The sequence below is a fragment of the Hydractinia symbiolongicarpus genome, chromosome 5 (assembly GCF_029227915.1).
Source record: "Hydractinia symbiolongicarpus strain clone_291-10 chromosome 5, HSymV2.1, whole genome shotgun sequence".
Lineage (NCBI taxonomy): Eukaryota > Metazoa > Cnidaria > Hydrozoa > Anthoathecata > Hydractiniidae > Hydractinia > Hydractinia symbiolongicarpus.
The window spans coordinates 7,056,611-7,075,333 of NC_079879.1; the positions used below are offsets into that span (position 1 = coordinate 7,056,611).

The 18,723-nt window shown below is 33.4% G+C and overlaps 2 protein-coding genes across 4 annotated transcripts in view; both read right to left on the reverse strand.

The window, feature by feature from the left end:
• Positions 1-18,723, reverse strand: part of LOC130644470 (leucine-rich repeat serine/threonine-protein kinase 1-like) — a 33,713-nt gene that overhangs the window by 13,525 nt on the left and 1,465 nt on the right. Inside the window, exons 2-12 of one of the 2 annotated variants that reach the window (XM_057450094.1) lie at positions 13,096-13,315; positions 11,325-11,365; positions 10,380-10,554; positions 8,734-8,772; positions 8,317-8,437; positions 7,850-8,214; positions 7,559-7,706; positions 6,714-7,027; positions 2,021-2,669; positions 1,108-1,944; positions 217-368 (exon numbers count right to left, since the gene is read on the reverse strand). In XM_057450094.1, the coding sequence (XP_057306077.1) occupies positions 217-368; positions 1,108-1,944; positions 2,021-2,669; positions 6,714-7,027; positions 7,559-7,706; positions 7,850-8,214; positions 8,317-8,437; positions 8,734-8,772; positions 10,380-10,554; positions 11,325-11,365; positions 13,096-13,315 (3,061 nt within the window). Of the gene's footprint in view, positions 1-216; positions 369-1,107; positions 1,945-2,020; positions 2,670-6,713; positions 7,028-7,558; positions 7,707-7,849; positions 8,215-8,316; positions 8,438-8,733; positions 8,773-9,593; positions 9,682-10,379; positions 10,555-11,324; positions 11,366-13,095; positions 13,316-18,723 lie in introns of those variants that run through there. The other variant, XM_057450096.1, reaches the window with a different exon arrangement.
• LOC130644476 (uncharacterized) overlaps positions 16,023-18,723 on the reverse strand; it is a 60,516-nt gene continuing 57,815 nt past the window's right edge. The window contains exon 3 of one of the 2 annotated variants that reach the window (XM_057450105.1): positions 16,023-18,150. In XM_057450105.1, coding sequence (XP_057306088.1) covers positions 17,859-18,150 — 292 coding nt within the window. In that variant the 3' untranslated portion in view covers positions 16,023-17,858. Of the gene's footprint in view, positions 18,163-18,723 lie in introns of both variants that reach the window. The other variant, XM_057450104.1, reaches the window with a different exon arrangement.

Genomic DNA, 18,723 nt, shown 5'->3' on the forward strand with positions numbered 1-18,723 from the left:
AACAAGAAAATTTTAGATTTCAGTATTGTATTTGTGGACAAGTGTGGCACATTTTTATAAACAGCCTGTTTTATTGTTATTTCTCTTGTTTCTTTGAGTCCGTCTCCCTCTTCCTTTTCAAAAAAGTCTAGTAAAACAGCCTGATGAGCATATTATGTTCATTTTATTTCCTACACCAGCATTTAATAATTAATGAAAATCACTTCAACCATTTACCTTTTTCAGTTTGACGTTCACTAAAATGGCCTCTGAACTCGCTTTGCTGGTATGTCCCAGTTCCATCCTTGCGCAACGCATCAAGAAGCGTAGATTTCCCGATTCCATGAATACCAACAACCATTAATTTGATGTTGGGGTAACTTTGAGCTCTGAAAATTCACAAATGTGATTTCAAAATGGTGGCAGACAATTGACATGTATGTAACAGTTAATCAGTATTATGGATAAAAAAATACATGAAAGGATAATTAAGAATTGTCTGCACAGAAATCAGTTATGAGGCAAGAGTAGGAACTCAAATTCGATAAACGTGATATGCAGAATTCACAATCCAAGCCTGTAAACACCTGTAAATAAAATAAATTTTACTATGAATCCTCCAGACCATGCCAGTAAAATTTATTATATTAAAATTTATTATTATTGAGGACCGCAGATCGAATCCCGCTCACTGCTTGGTAGTATGTTAGTGATGAACAAAGTAGTTCTTCTTCAATATGACTTACACGCATTATACTTGCCCGTCATGATCAGAGGTCTGATCGGGGTGAAACATTCTCTGTTGAAAATGAAATACGGATGTGTTATGATAAATATTCACCTATGTATACACACCATCCGGATAAACTATCTGAGTTCATCACTAACATATTGCCGCATGTAGTGTAGTGGGTTCGTCTGCGGCTCCCAGTTCTGGGGACCGCGGATCGAATCCCGCTCACTGCTTGGCAGTATGTTAGTTCTTTTTCAATATATCAAAATACTGTCTTCCATTACATCATTACCAGTAGATGTCCATCTCATGAAGCCGATCAAAAAAGTAAACTAAAAAAAGAGAAACTATGTACGAAATGGACATAGTTTCCCTTTTATAAAATAAATACTTACTTATCGTGCAATGACTTAAGATAACCAGTTAAACCTCTTATGTCTCTCCTCCCATCAGTAGTTTGTTTTTCCAACACATTCTTAGGAGGATCTTTTAAGTGTAAACTTTCCATTTTCAGTTCATACAATTCTGAACATAAACCTAACTCCGATGGTAATGAATCTAAGTTTGAATTATATCCAATATACAACGAACAAAGTTTAGTCAACTTCCCGATGCCTTGTGGAACCTTTAAAAGTTTATTGCGAGTAACATCAAGGGTTTTTAGTCCAGGAAACAGAACTGTGACACTACCTTCGTGCGTTGCAAGAACTGGTACATTCTCCAAGAGGTTGTTGTTTAAAACTAAACGTGTCAGATCAGGCAGTTGTTTATGTTTACGATGTTGACAATATTTCCGCTTTGATGCTGGATATGACATACGAAGCTGTGTCTGCCTTCTCACCAGAGCATAACACATGCTAAAATCTTCCTCTTTAGATGAACCAAGGTCAAAAACTTTTAATCCGTTTTCACATAAATCTAAGCTAGATAAACGCTCTGGAAGCATAGCAACAGAGTTCACTTCAGTTATCTTGTTCTTTTTTAAACACAATTTTGACAAGTTTGGTGCAAGACAACATAATCCATCGGGTATAACGGTTAATTGATTATCTGATACGTCTAATTTATTTAAACCTGATTTTTTAACAAAGTCCACTTCGTCATAATCAGAATCATCAGAGTCCGCTCCCCAGGTTGGTCGTTTACTGTAAATTTGTGATATAGTTGTGAAGTCTACTTTTTTACCATCAATTTTGTCATGACTGTTAACTTTGGCTGGCATAGTATTTGCTCTACAAGAAAAAACATAACACACTAACCCACTCATATTTAAAAAATAATAAAACAAAGATTAAAACAACTACTTACTTTGCCTTGTGGTTTTCTTTTTTTACTACATGTTTTGTTTTATAATGTTCTTTGTTACCATGTAAAAATGCTGGCAAGGACTGGATGTTATTGTGCTCCAGTAAAAGTGTCTTTAGGCTAGGGGAAACCCACATTTCAAACGGCATGTTTTTAATGTAATTCCAGCTGAGATCTATGGTGCGTAATGATGGCATTGTAAAAATATGTTTTGGTACATCAACTATCATATTATGTTGCAGATCCAATTCTTCCAGACTAGGGCAGTTCCAATTTCCAGATAATGTGAAGCTTTGATCGTTGTCAGAAAGTTCTTTTCCATCCTCAGAACATGTTGGTCCTGGTAAGGATTTAAGTTTATTGTCCGAAACATTCAAAGTTCTAAGGGAGGGCATTTGGAACAGTATGATTGGTAGAGATTCTAAATCATTGTTTGATAAATTAATTGATGTAAATAGTTTCACTCGTAGGGAAGGATCATTCAATAGTTTGGATTTCATTTTCATGTTACAAGAGATGCCTGCATTTAAAAGCCACTCTTCTTTCACAACAGATAACTTTCGTTTATACCATTGTATTATTACTGGCTTTAAGTCATAAGACCTTTCACTGGCTGCACACATAATTTGACCTTCCTCATCAGGAAAAACACCTAAACATAAAAAACACAACACGAAATAACATAACCCTCATAAATCTAAGTAAGCAGGTGTTATATATGAAACGTTAAGCTTAAAAATTTCATTAATTTATTTTGCGGTATTATTCGTTGTAAATACTTTCACACAATAACATGTGATTCCTTTCAATGACAATATATTATATCTAACATATTTTCTTTAAAACGATAAATATATAATGATGGAAGAATAAGTTGGGTAGAATTTCGTTAGTCTTGCTTTTGTTGATGTTTTTATTTCATTGGAGAAAAGTATCTATTTTTCATCATCATCATCATTCTTGGCCTAACGTCCGTTTTCCATGCTAGCATGCGTTGGACTTTAATGACCCTCTTCCAATATTGATGACCCTCTTCCAATCTGATCTAGACTGTGTTAGATCTAAACTCAACTTCCTTTGTATAAGAAGTTTTATGTTCCTTTGTATAAGTCTTTCCTTATAACCTCCTGCCAAGTCTTTCTTGGTCTGCCTCCGGGCTTTGCCCCAGGAACTATCAAGTTTCTACGCTTTCTTACACAATTATCCCCCTCCATTCTTTCCAAGTGTCCCAGCCGATTCAATCTTCTTATCTGGATAACATCTTCAATTCCACGGATACTTAGCCTGCTTCTTAGCTCATCTGAACCCTTTCTGTCTCTCAGACTGGCGTTACACATCCACCTGACCATTCTCATATCATTCCTTTCTAAACGGTCAAGATCTTCCTGCTTCACTGCCCATGTCTCACTACCGTACAACATAACACTTCTTACACAGGCCTCATACAACCTACTTTTTGACTCAATTGAAAAGACTCTGCTAGTCAACAAAGAAAGTAACTCTCTGAACTTTTTCCAAGCAGAACCTATCCTGCAAGTAACACTTCTTCCAACACCTCCTTCACTGCCCAACATATCACCTAAGTAACAGATGTTCTCAACTATCTCTAGCGAGCCACTGTTCTACATCATTGAAGCTGGAAATACGTCATTCTCTATAATCTCACCTTTGCAACACTTGCATACAAACTGAATGTCAACTCTAAACCTTCCACCAATACTACTGCACTTCTTATGTACCCAGTGCTTGCAAGGCTGACAAAAAATTGAGTTACTACCAACCCCTTTCTTGCAAAATCCACAAGGCCACTTTCCAACTACAAGGTCACACTTGGCTGCAATGCTACTAATCATGACTTTAGACTTGGATGTGTTCACCCTTAGCCCTTTCTCTTCTAGTCCTTTCTTCCACTTCTCAAACTTTTCAACTAATTCTTCCATCGATTCTGCTACGAGAACCAAATCATCTGCATACAATAACTCCCATGGAAAACCTGTTCTGAACTCCATCGACAGCGCTTCTAAGATTAGAACAAACAACAAAGGACTAAGTACAGAACCCTGATGTACACCAACATTTACACTAAATTCATCACTAAGTGAATCGTTAATCCTGACACGACTTCTAGCATTGCTGTACATAGACTGTACCATCGTAAATAGCCACTCATCCACACCTAATTTTCTCATAGCCCACCAAATAACTTTACGTGGGACTTTATCAAAAGGTTTCTCTAAATCTACAACGGCAAAATAGAGATTCTTTCTCTTTCCTAAATACTTTTTCTGAAGCTGCCTGAGTAAAAATATTGCATCTGTAGTGCCACGCCCTGGAACAAAACTAAATTGCATCTTATCTATATCAATTCTTTCTCTAAGTAACTTATCAATCACTCTTGCAATAACTTTCATTACTTGATCAACCAACTTCAAACTTCTATAGTTACCTCTTTCTAGTGCATCACCCTTGGCCTTGAAACAATTCACTATTACACTGACCGCCACTCACTCGGAATAGCACCATCCTTTATAATCTGATTAGCAAGACTTGTAATAAGCTCAACTCCAATATATCCAGATGCTTTTACCATCTCTGCAACAATACCTGATACTCCTACAGCCTTGCCAATCTTCAATTTCCTAATAGCCTCCACTACCCATTCTGTCTTGATCTGCATAGCTGGCCCTTCTACAACATCATCATCAGACAAATTATCCTCATGCCAATCAAACTCAGTGTTAAGTAACCTCTGATAATAATTCTTCCAAGCTAACCTTTTCTCCTCCTCTGTGCTAGCCAAAACACCTTCATCATTACATATACACTTCTCACCTACAACATCTTGATTAGTCTTCTTCATTTGCTTTGCTATCTTGAATACCTCATTGCACTGGTCTTCCCTTCTTAACACATCTGCAAATCTGTTTCCCTCTGCTTCTGATTTTGCCTTATACACTGCTGTACAAGCATGACGCTTAGCTTCTCAGTAAATACTACTACCTGACTTCCACTCTTTCAAAAATTTCCTCTTTTCCTTTATACACTGGTCAACCTCATTATTCCACCACCAGGTCTGTCTATGTCTAGCTGGTCCTTTCGTCCACCCACAGGTATCATCAGAAGCTTCTAGAAGGCAATTCTTCAAAGTAGTCCAAGTACTTTCAACATTGTCACTATCACACTGATCATTGTGGGCTAACAGCTGAATTTTTGCACTAAATTGTCTTGCTACAATCTCTTCCTTCAGCTTCCAGACTTTATGACGGGGCCTATACTTTCCCTTGGCTTCTTTAACACTCTTCAAGATAATATCACAAACTAGCAACCTATGCTGGAAAACACACTCTTCCCCCAATATAACTTTCACGTCCTTCACCACTTTCTTGTCTGACTTTCTAACCAGGTAGTAATCTATCTGTGTCTTATGTCTCATATGTCTGACTCATATGTTATCAGCCTACTCTGTCTCTTACTGAATGATGTGTGGCAAACCACCATGCCTGTTGCCATTCCAAACTCAAGCAATCTCTCCCCTTCCTTATTTTTGCTCCCAAATCCATAGCCTCCATGCACACCTCTATAACCTTCAGATGACTTCCCAACATGACCATTAAAGTCACTGCCCACCATGACAAGTTCAGTGTCTCCAAACTTTGATGTGACTGCTATTAACTCATCATAAAACTTATCTTTATCTTCCTCACTGAGTCCACACTGTTGCGCATAAACTGACAGAAAAGTGAAATCCTATTACCTATCAAAAACTTTATCACTATAATACGACTATTAACACGCATAAAATCTATAACTTTTTCTACCCACTTCTCTGTAACGAATATACCAACTCCTCCATATCCATCACTATTACCAATCCAAAAAAGCTTATACCTTGCCCTCCTACCTGCCACAAATCTCACTGAAGCTCCTCTCCACCTGACTTCCTGAACACAACACATATCAACACGTCTACGTTCTAACATTTCAACTACTTCACCTGCTCTACCTCTCAGAGTACCAACATTTACACTAGCCATCCTCAACCAAGTGTTATCTACCTTGTGATGTGATAGCTGGGTAACGATCTGACGATGCTCACACCTGACATCTGTCCTACCGTGCGCGACACCTTCACTCCTTAGAGTTCTAGCCCCGTTTACGCAGTTTATCTGATCAACTGCTCTTAGGGCCATTAATAAAGAGTTTTTGCATTGTTTTATAGCTGGTTGCCCTTCCTAGCACCAACCGTTCACAGACCGGACTGGGTTTTTTTTAAAAGTGACACCATCACTATGTGGCATTTCATGGGACTTCCACAATCGCCCCTTTAAACTAAGGTATGGTTCAACTCCTCTCTTGTCTCTTAAAGAGACCTTTCGAAAAGTATCTATTTTTTAAGCATAAAATAAATTGTAGCTGATCAATTTAACAATTCATTATTGTAGCCTAGCTACAACGTCATTGATCATTGTCATTCATCATGATCTACAGAGCTTTAAGGTCTAAATAGACCTTAAAGCTCTGTAGGTCATGATGAATGACAAACCATTATTTTAGTCCCCAAATTTTTTTATTATTATTTTAATTGAGAATTAAGTTGCTTATATCATGCTGCATTATGTTGATATGTAGCTTTCACCGGCAGAAATAATTGTTTTTTTAAAACACTTAATGAAAGAAACTTATTTAGATAACATACCATTATTTAATAATATCTGCACTATATTATTCTTATTTGCATTCAGTGCTTCTTTACGTGCTTCGTCGCCCTTGTCCACTGCACCATTGCGGAGCAGCATCATGACCATTCCATCTGACGAATGTCGGCAAGCATAAAGCAATGGTGCACAACTCATTTCTCCATCATCAAATAACTGATTGATATCTGCTCCACTTCGTAATAATAATTCTGCTATGTCTTCCTTTCCTACCAACAGTGCATGATGAAAGGGTGTCATTTTGTTAGCTACTCGATCAATGATTAAACAGCCAGGTGGACAGTCAGCCATAACTCTATTTACAATGCAGGTAAAGTAAATAAGATGGACATAAACTTGGTTTTTAGCATGATAATTTAGAGTTACAAACAGAAAATGTGTGTATAGACCAAAATAAAATGGTTGAAGTCACAATTCTTTATGCAAATACCTATTTATGATTATAAAGTAAAAAAAGCTTCCAAGAAGACCATTTAAGGCTTGTGACGAGGCAAACTTTTATTTTCACCAGTCATTCAAAACTACTGATTTTAAAATACTCAAATATTGTAAACATTACTCCTCATTCCTTCGTCACATGTCTTAAACAACCTTAGCAGTACAAATTTACAAGAAAGAACTTATATAACACTATGCTGATTTTGAAAGTTAATATACCAATTTTATGCCAATTGATAGTTGAGATTAAATTAAATAAAACTTAAATTAAAATGTTCTTTTTTGAGTGAATGTCTTAATTAACTTAATTAACAAAAAAACACCATAAACACAATAACGAATCAATATGGGAAATACAATGCTTCATTTAGTGATACAAGGCACATACCTTTCTGTTACGATTGGTGTGCATCTTAATAACAACTTGACGATCTCTACACTGCCATACATAACAGCTAAATGTAATGGGGTATAACCAGTCTTCATGCGCTGATTGATATCCACATAATATCGCTCAACTTCTTCCGCAGCGAATTCTATTTGTAAACAAAAATAAAATTAAGAGGAGCAACAAATTTCAGTTCCATCTCCATGGACATATATAAAAAAAACTTTGTGAATGAGACCGTCAAAATTGTCTTTTATTACTAGGGTAAAAAATTATAAATAGTGCAAATACCTAAATCTGTTGTTGTAGCTCGTCTTGAACGACTTGCTGAGGGGTGTTTTCTTTGACTGAACTCTTGATGCGAAATTTTCCTGTGCACTTCTGCTGTCATATCTGTTTTTCTTAATGTTAATAAAAACTTTACAATCTCCACTCTGCCTTTCATGACAGCAGCATGCAATGGGTATGTCTCATCGATTGTAACTGGCATTATAAGATGCTTGGGAAAAACTTGAGCTAAAAGCATCACAACTTCCAAATGCCCAGCAAATGATGCAGCATATAAAGCAGTTATACCACTGTCTACATTGGGGCGTCCATCTGCTTTGTATTCGATCAATAATTTAACAATTTCGATATGTCCACCAAAGCTAGCCCTATCAGTAAAAAATTAAAATTTACTTATTTATTATTAAGTAATCATTGTTATAACTGTTTATTAAACATTTTATCAGCTTTGGATGCAGCATTAGGCCTACCTATACAATAATGTGTTAGGACCACGGTAATATCTGTTAACAATAGAATAAGGATCAGCAATGCTTTCCAATATTGACTTAGCACGTTCGTACAGCCCATCATCAATAACATCATACAACTCTAGGACATTGCAAAATAATATTACAATAACATATTTCTTATGATTATTCTAAATGTTGGAAAAAACATGTTGATTTTATTCACTTACAAGCATCATAAACCAAGAAAATTAGTAAAAGGACAAACAGTAGTTTTTGAGAGTTAACAAGTGTAAAATAAAGAGTCCATTAGAATGACCTAATGCTTAACACTAGTTGCACAAACACTGTTTGCATGCAACAAACATTATCTACATGCAATTTTAATAGATATTGAAATAATGTTCAATGTTTGTGTATTGAATATTTATTCGATACCTTCACATTTTGCAGTTTCTGCTTCCTTTTGCCGCTGTTCTAAAAATAATTACACTGTAATGTTTCGTTTATATGAAAATAAATCACATATAATAAATATTAGGGTTAAAACGTGTATATAGTATATAGTATAGATATTGTTAGGATATATTCAGAGAAGATGACGATTAAAGTTTTGTGTTATATTTACTTTTAAAGCGTCTAAGAAAAAAATCATTATCCTGCTTCCTCATGTTATTAATCCTGAAACTAATCATCAACTCCCGAAAAGAAATTTGTTTGAAACTTTTTTTATGAGTATTATTAATATCAATTTAGTGACGCTGGTATCTACCATGTTACCATGATGCAATGATAGAGTGTTACCATAAAATTTTGTGACTCCATGACTACCCCTAATATTCCTTTAATGAAAAATTAACTTAGAAAATTATTGCTTTATATTATTTTTAAAAAGATTTACTACTTTGCACTGTCCTTTCAGTGATTCAAATGCTTACAAACAAGTTCTATTTTAGCATCCAAAATATCACATATTCTTTTCTCAGGCTGACATATAAATTGGTAATGCTTAATAAATTGTTAAATTTTAAACAAATAAAGAAAAAGTTTTGAAAATTTCACAACCACATTGTAACTTGTCAAAATATAGCCTTGTGGCTCGTGGTTTTAAATAAAAATTAAATTATTAGGAAAATCAATTCGCTGGAAGAAACAACTAATTGTTAATTTTTACCTTAACTTTTTCTTTACACTTTACAACTTATTAAGGAATATAACTCCAAAGATGCACGGTGATTGCATGTTTTGAATCATTATCACACAATTGCAAAAAAACACAAACAAATCAGAAATTCTACCATGTTCGTTTATTAACTTAGATTTCTTTTTCCGACGAGATATTTTCTTCATTGTAAACAAAAATTATCCACTTTACCAGTGATTCAGTTGTGTAAAAACAACAACAACAAAAACAAATTTTGTTATAATGCATATTTCAGAAACAAAAATATGTATTATGGATTCAGGATGTTAAGACAAGGTAGTTCAACAGAAACTATTGACATTGTATACAAAGAAACATGTTTTAGATATAAAATTCTAATTCAATCCTTGGAATTTAATTGACAATATAACATTAAACTAAAACAATAGCATAACAGCTAGTTATAAATTGTCATTTACAAGATTGGTTAGACTACTTAAACGATTATGACATTGACTAGCTCTTCTAATTACAGATTACAGCATCAGATTTTTAACCATACTTAAAAAAGATTCTTAATAGAGAAACTTTAACAAATTAAAAAGAATTACCATAATGCCTTGATAAGTCTAGATAAGTTTAAAGCATAAAGAAACAGTGAACATAACAACTGACAATTAATTTTTATATATATGAAGTCTTTTCAGCGAATCAATTTTTACAAAAACAATATTATATTGCTGGACCACAACAGCCTAATTTAGTATACCTCCTATTCAATAACTAAGTTACATGCTAGGATTTTTAGCAAGCATTCTTCATAATTAACCAACTCTCTTGATTAAGAGTACCTTTGCCCTGTCCTTACAATGCTGATATTTTGAGATATTTAAATTTTATTAAATATGTTTTCTGAATATGTTTTTATGTTAAATATTACCTTTGACCTTCTTTATGTAATTAGCACATTTGAAGCATTCACTACGACCTTCTTCTGTGGCAATATCGTAAGCTCTTTTGCCTTTACTGTTTTTCAGGTCTAAGTTCACCTCATATTCAAGCAGTGCAGCAAGACAAGCTAAATGACCCTGCTTAGCAGCATGATGAACAGGAGTCTGGAAAAAATAATTACTCATAAATCATTTATGGTATGTGGTGAAAGCACATGTGCACATTATTTTTTATACACATTTATATAGAGTAAAACTAACACTGGTCTGAAATACATTAATATTCTTCTAAGCTTGGCAGGTATTATATCCAAGGTGTATTTATGTTCAAAGGGTTAAGTTGTTTTGAAAGATATATTATGCAGTGATTTGATGCAATTCAAAACACTTGGAAAAAACTTGTTATTGTTGATAGACACTTGAATCCAAAACAAAGACACCAATAGTTTACCTAATATTACGGAACAATAAGACTTGTAATAATAACTAGCAGGGTGACAGCCAAAAATCAAGTCCAAATTCAAGGACATTTGCAGAACATTTTTTCCATCGTTAAACATTTGTGTTATATAATAAAATGTCTACCACAGAACGTATGCAGCATGATTTGGCATAAAGCTTGGTGTTTCAAAAGGAGAACAAAGATAAATTTTTACTCTCCTGGTCAGGTTTTCCAAGATAAGTGGTCAAAAAAAAACACACACTAGAAACTATATTGAGGATGTTTGTGAATCCAACATACCCTATATTTTGCCACATACAAAAATGTCCATGCAGGGACTAAAAAGATTTTTAGAATTAAGAGTCTGATTCATATTAAGTGTAATTTTTTCGTGCATGCCACGATTGTAATTTTAAAGAAGAGAATAACAGGGCAATTTTTTTATCGTCAAACACAAATCTCCAAATCTAATTAACTAATAGGCATTTCTTACTGAGCAGTCATCTTCAATACCAGAATTTGCATTTGGATCAGCTAAAAAATAAATTGAACAACATCAAGACCTTTTATAATTTGGGAAATAGATCAATTAAAAGTCACGTTACGTTCTTTCTTGCCAACAGTTTGTCAGAGAAATGATTTGAATGTATAAAAAAATATTTTTTTCATCCTTTACAGACACAATAATTTAAAGGCATATGTCTTTTATATTGGCTATTATCTCTTCAAATCATAAAAGGTAGCAGCATAAAATGTTCTTATTACCATACTACCTAGGTAACTAGGCATTGAAAAAACCAGGTGATGCACTTAAGTTTCGGTAAACGTGCAGGTATATTTTACAATGTACAATCATTATTCAAAGAAAAAAACCTTTCTGTAACACTGGTGCAAATAAAAACACAGGATACAGCTGTTGACAACAGATATATTTTCACAAGTCTTTGCTTAGGACAGTGGCCAGAAAAAAACTCTGTTTACATGAACCTGTACTTTCTTAAAGCTATGGACGTCAAAACAAGATTATTTTTTTGAATTTGTTCATGGAAAACATATATGCATTGTTCATTCCTCCATCCAATTTTATGGCTTGTTGGTTACAAGTCAAATATGCAAGACATATCTGACGCGTATATATATACGTGCTTATCCTGTGAATGCTTTTTAAAGACATCAAAATTCAGTTGTTTTTTTAATAAAAATGTAGCGTGCTGAATATAGAAATTATATTCAAAATATTTTTTGTAAAAATATAGTGCTACAGAAGCAGCTGACAGGCTAGACAAGAAATATGATGGTGAATTTGACTCCAGTGATTTATTTGACAATGAATCTAGCTCTAATACTGAAGTTAATTCAGAGTCAGAAATGAAGAGTGATAGTAGATATGATAGTTTTCATTCTGGCTAACAAATTTTCATCAACCAGTCGGTAAAACGCTAAACATTTTCAAGAAAACGTGCAACAAAAGGTAGATGTATCTCTGCACCTGTACCTACCTACCTGTAAAAAACAGTTAGAATCACCTATAAAATCATAATGAAGGCTCAAACCTAAAATGTATATACTACATCTTCTGATGCAGTGATGACAGTTTGTTAAAGATTAATGATAAAAGTATAAACAATGCAGAAATTGTAGAAGAAACACACAAAGTTCAAAAGATTGACCTAACCCAATCTACAACTGAGGTATGGTCAAATAAATTACTAGTAGTAACAACATTTCTATTTACAGAAAAAAGTTGGAAAAAATGGTACGGTGTTAATCAAATATTTTTCTTGGAACGTAGATTTTTACATTTTTATAAGGCAGAAGAATGCCATAAGAAAGTTGATTATCTGTTTTGCACCTACATTTTATGAACTAAAATAATCGAAGGCCACTGTATTAAATTGTTAAAATAGTCGGTTGAGAAATACTTCAAATATAACCAAAACGGTAAAATGCATTCCATAAACAACGAAAAATAACGTAAATTCAAACAAATGATTCAAAACAGTAATCTAATTTTTCAATGATTGAATGGGAATTGATGAAAAAGAGCAGAAATGTTGTGTTTCAAGTATAAAATTTAAAAACGAAAAACCCAGTGGGCATGACCACTCCAAACAGACAATCAACTTTCTTTGACCTTGCTATAGGTTGTGGTTACTGCTTGTTTCTTTTGTTAGTATCTTAAGTTTCCCTCCTTTTTAATAGACATTTTAAATCAGCACAACTTTTGACAATTCCTTACAAAAATATTTTAAGATAAGTCTTACCTCCTCTTTGAAGTAATATTTTAACACATTTTACACTTCCATGTGATGCTGCTGTGTGGAGGGGTGTACGTCCTTGATTATCTCGACTATTCACTGAACCACTTCCACCAGCATTAAGTAAATCATTAAGTAAAGATTCTTGATCGTAAATTGCAGCCCCATGTAACAACTCTCCTTCATAATTGAATATTAAACCAATGTCTGCATTTGTGCGTGGCATCTATAAAAAAATTGTTTACGTACAAAATTAAAATAAATATAAAACAACGTTGCACTGGTTAAAATTTGCGAACTTAACACTTTGTACTGTAGTATTCTTACTCAGAATCATAACTAAGCTTCCAAGAACCTACTTGTATTTTGCTTGTGAATACAAAAGCCAACATGTATTAAAAGCGTAACAAAAAATTGTAAACAAATACTTGCTTCTGTAAACAAAAACACCTAGTACAGAAATTTTTAAAGTAAATATGTGTTACTATAGGAATTTTATAGAAGTATTATACCACATGAATTAACAAATGTGTCCAAGGAGAATCATCTGTGTCCATGGCCTTATTGTATGTAAAGTTTTTAACATAAATTCATACGATTTTAAAATTCATGGACTTTACTTTAAACAGTTTGTTTTCCAACTACAAATCCAACCTCCCAGCATTTTAACAAATGCTATGTGTCTCACTGTATAGTGTCTTACCAAAAAGACAAGCTAATAAAACAATTAGTATTAATTAGTATTAACAACAACAAATAAAAATAAATAAATAAACTTTTAACAGCAAAGTACAGCTGGGTAAGTGATAAGAAACAATATTCTCAATCAAATTTTTTTTTTTAATTTTTTTTTAAAAAATAACCAAGTTTTTTCTTTGAATCTGTCTATACATAGAAGCAAGGAGAATTTATTTGTTTTCAGAATTGTTTAAATAACACCAACAATTAAAGGATATCAAGTTGATGAATCAGAATTTTTACAGCTCATTATAATAGAGAAAACTAAGAAAAGCTAAACAGGTGTTTCCAAAAGAAAATGATTAATTCATGAAATTCTTTGATAACAAACAAGAAACATTTATTAAAAGGTCTATAGGTGATCAGGTAAAAATAGAAAGAAATTTTGAGAAATGGAAACAAGCTTTAAAAAGCAAAATAACAAAACAATTATTAAAGTAGCAAAAAACTAACAAACTTTTAATAAACAGACACAAATTGATTTACATTTATATTTTTAGGTTTGATATGCTTTGTTAATTCTTACGCTTAACATCTTATCCCTTATACTAATAATTTATTTGCACTAAGTGACTACCAAATTAATACTTTGCACTGGTAATGCATAGGTGGTGATGCATGTACCATGGATAAAAATCCATGTGGATTTTTCCGTCCAAAACACAATATCTCCCATGTTGAATCACCCTTTTTAGGTCTATATGGACATATTGTGCTGTATTCATAATTGGATAAAAATAAAGGACTTTTGTAGAACATCCAGGAATGTATGAATGTGGCGCTTAAATAAGATTTTCCCTCACAAATCATTATGAAATAGAAAGTTAGTAAGAAATTTATTGCACACAATACCTATAGTTATAAAATACAAAAAGAAGGTCATGGATAAGAAGAATATTGTAAGGCATTATGAAGGAAGACAGTGAAAAATAGCTTAACCCTATTCGGTCCAGGGTTTTTTGAACATATCAATAAATATTTGCTTGCGTCACCACATTTTCTGTGACGTCATCAAAAGCTTGAAATTTGTTTAAAATAACACATCTGCTAAAAATTTTTACATTCTGTTTGAACTTTCTGAAAGCTAAAAAAAATTTATTTAACATATATTGCGGTTTTTACATGGATCGTATGCAAAATTGCCAAATATTGCCAAAATATGGTTTTTTCCAATTTTTGGGTAAAATCCAAAAAAAATCGGGAAATCGGATTATTCACGTGACCAAAACATGCAAAAAGATTTTTCTTGATAACACAAAGTTGTGTAAGTTTTAAGTTCCAGACATGATCCTAACAAGAGTTATTATTTTTTCTCTATTATAAGGGTTTTATAGAGATTTTTAGGGGTAGTTTCAGGTATTAGCCAATATCAAAGCCTCTGAGAGGTAAGGGACCTAAAAATCGGGGTTAAGCTAGTGTAGAACCACCGTCCCTTCAAGAGAAAAAGAGATTTTTAAATACTGATCACAATGACTAAAATATGGCATCAACAGAAAAGAAAGGGGGTCACAAGACAAAAAACAACACTACATGCAACCAAAGATATCAGAACTACAAGACAATATCTACACAAAAAACTAGAGATACTGTAAAAGGCTTTTGCTCTATGATTTATAAATTTATAAATTTCCCTAAACATGTTTGCTTTAGCAACATTAAAATAAAAACATGCTAATTAGAAGTAACTTTAAGGCTTTAAAATGTGTTTACAGTATGCTAATTATTTTTTAAAAACTATTACATTTTAAATTATGTTCTTTTGAAAAATAAAGAGCAACGGTAACACTATTTCTTATATTGTGAAAAGCTTCTTCTCAGAATAAAAAAGCCTAAAAGCAAAACTTCTCAGATAGTTCTTGCTTTAGCCTCACCATTATTCTTAGCATATGGTATTTTTTAAATATCTAGGCTGATATTATCAAAGGCAATGTTCCATTGTTTTCCAAATATAGTATATATTTATATATTTGGTGTTTCCCCATCTGCACTTTCTGAAGCTTTAGGCTTGACCACGCGCCATAGTCTGTATTGCTATCTTTCAAAAGATGTGATGTGTCATGTCTAGTTTTTCATATTATGCATTTATTTTGTTAAACTTCTGACAATGCATAGAAAAATCAACAAGAACAAATTAAGAAATAAAAACACACCAAAAAAAAACACAAGGTAAATATTTATTAATGAATAGGTGTGCTGATAACAAGTCAAAGAATAGTTATTTGATGTCAAAATTATATTTTGGATTCGAAACTAATTTGTAAAAGAGTGAAAGTGACAAATATTTTTGTGTACCTAATTGGTATTTTACAATTTTACAATTAGTTTTGTTGTTTTCCAAATGATTTTAAACATTGTGACTAAATCAATGTAAAATCATAGTACAATTCCTTATTAAAAAAGCAAACAAAGATGAAAACTGTGGTTATTGCTTAGAAAATGATCAAACTATACCCAAACTGCAACTTATTTATATTTTATTCCTGATGGTTTGGCAGAAATAGTGAATTTTGTCAAAAAAAGCCAATAAAATTGATATTAAATCAAAATCAAAATTCATCAAGTAAATTCTATTAACTTTCTGCACAATGCTTCCAACAAAACAACCAATAATATAAACAATTAAATAGATTTGTATTCTGAAGCTGTTCTTTGTTAGGTAAAAATATGTCCTACTTTCATTTTTTTTTAATACTTACTACACTACTTAATATCAAATCGTCGTATTAAAAACAATCAACAGGTTTATAAGCATTATTTAAAGCACTGATCATCTTTTGGAGACTGGACTGAAAATGAAATAAATAAAAGATAAAAGAATCCTTGACAATAACGAAATGTTATTTTAAGTAATGATTTTTATGATCCATCGTTTAGTGTTGTCGTTATTACCCCCTATTTAACTTATATAATCAATGTAATTTAATTTAAATATAAATATTGGTTGTTCCACAAAAAGCTTAATGACTCAACTTACATAAAGTTGAAATACAATGTATGACTGTTATAGACTGTTAACATTGCTGGAACTTATATTACACTTGTATTCCACGTCAAAATAGCAACCATTGCAAGCAGCAGTCTTCTTGAGGAATATTTGAGTAGGTGTGCCATGATTCGCACATGTAAATCAAGTAACGTGTGCGATGTAAAACGCACGTGCAAAGAATGTTACGCCTGCGATACGGGCTTTAAAGTTATTTTTGTTGCGCATTCATTTTGCTGTAGAAAGGTGGGGGACGTTTTAAATCGTGAACCCCAAACATGAAGATCAAGGGTCTACTGCTATAGCGACTCTCTCAACCTTAACTTCCTTTTCTACATGTCCGAAATAGTATGCATGACTATGCTGTCATTTTTATATTTATTGTTTATTTTTCAAGTCATCACAAGCGAATAGGCAAAAATATGCTTTGTTTTAAAATTAAAAAAATCTTTATCCATGTGGCTTAAATAAAACTTCAAAATTCATTCAGAAAGTTCAGCTACACTTTAACAAAATTTTTACAGAAAATAATTTATACCACCCGTGGGTTTCGTTTTTACAGGCATAGAGAAAAAATCCATTAAATTTGGACCTGCTATGGTTTCCAATTATTCTGTCAAATGTCGATGGAGTTCAAAACAGGTTGTTCATGTGAGTTATTGTATGCAGATGATTTGGTTCTCATAGCAGAGTCAATGGAAGAATTAGTTGGAAAGTTTGAGAAGTGGAAGAAAGGACTAGAAGAGAAAGAGCTAAGGGTGAACACAGCAAAGTCTAAAGTCATGATTAGTAGCATTGCAGCCAAGTGTGACCTTGTAGTTGGAAAGTGGTCTTATGGAGTTTGCAGGAAAGGGGTTGATAGTAACTCAATTTTTTGTCAGACTTGCAAGCATTGGGTACATAAGAAATGCAGTAGTATTGGTGGAAGGTTAAGAGCTGACATTCAGTTTGTATGCAAGTGTTGCAAAGGTGAGATTATAGAGAATGAAGTATTTCCAGCTTCAATGATGTACAACAGTGGCTCGTTAGAGATAGTTAAGAACTTCTGTTACTTAGGTGACATGTTGGGCAGTAAAGGGGGTGTTGGAAGAAGTGTTACTTGCAGGATAGGTTCTGCTTGGAAAAAGTTCAGAGAGCTACTTTCTTTGTTGACTAGCAGAGTCTTGTCAATTGATTTAAAAGGTAGGTTGTATGAGCCCTGTTTAAGAAGTGTTATGTTGTACGGTAGTGAGACATGGGCAGTGAAGCAGGAAGATCTTGACCGTTTAGTAAGGAATGATATGAGAATGGTTAGGTGGATATGTAACGCCAGTCTGAGAGACAGAAAGAGTTCAGATGAGCTAAAAAGCAGGCTAGGTATCCGTAGAATTAAAGATGTTATCCAGATAAGAAGATTGAATTGGCTGGGACACTTGGAAAGAATTGAGGGGGATAATTGGGTAAGAAAGTGTAGAGACTTGATAGTTCCTGGGGCAAAGCCCAGAGGCAGACCGAGAAAGACTTGGCAGAAGGTTATAAGGACAGACTTGATACAGAGGAAGTTGAGTTTAGATCTAACACAGTCTAGATCAAATTGAAGAGGGTCATTAATATACCCAGTCCAACCCATGCTAGCATGGAAAACGGATGTTAAGCCGAGAATGATGATAATGATGATTAAGAAATTATCTACAATTAAATCCATGATAAAATGTCTATTCCACCTGTAAGTGCAGTTTTGCAGACTTGCTTTATCTGTGCTCCGTCGGCGTTCACCTCTGCATTAGTTAAGAACCGCATGACAGGATTTCTTGTGTAAAACATGGTTACCAACAACGAAGGGGCAAGGCAAAAGAGATTTATGTCTACGTAGTTCTTTTAACTAAGTCAGGAGTAGGTGAATTGGCTAGGATAGTCAGGAGGCGGTGAATTAG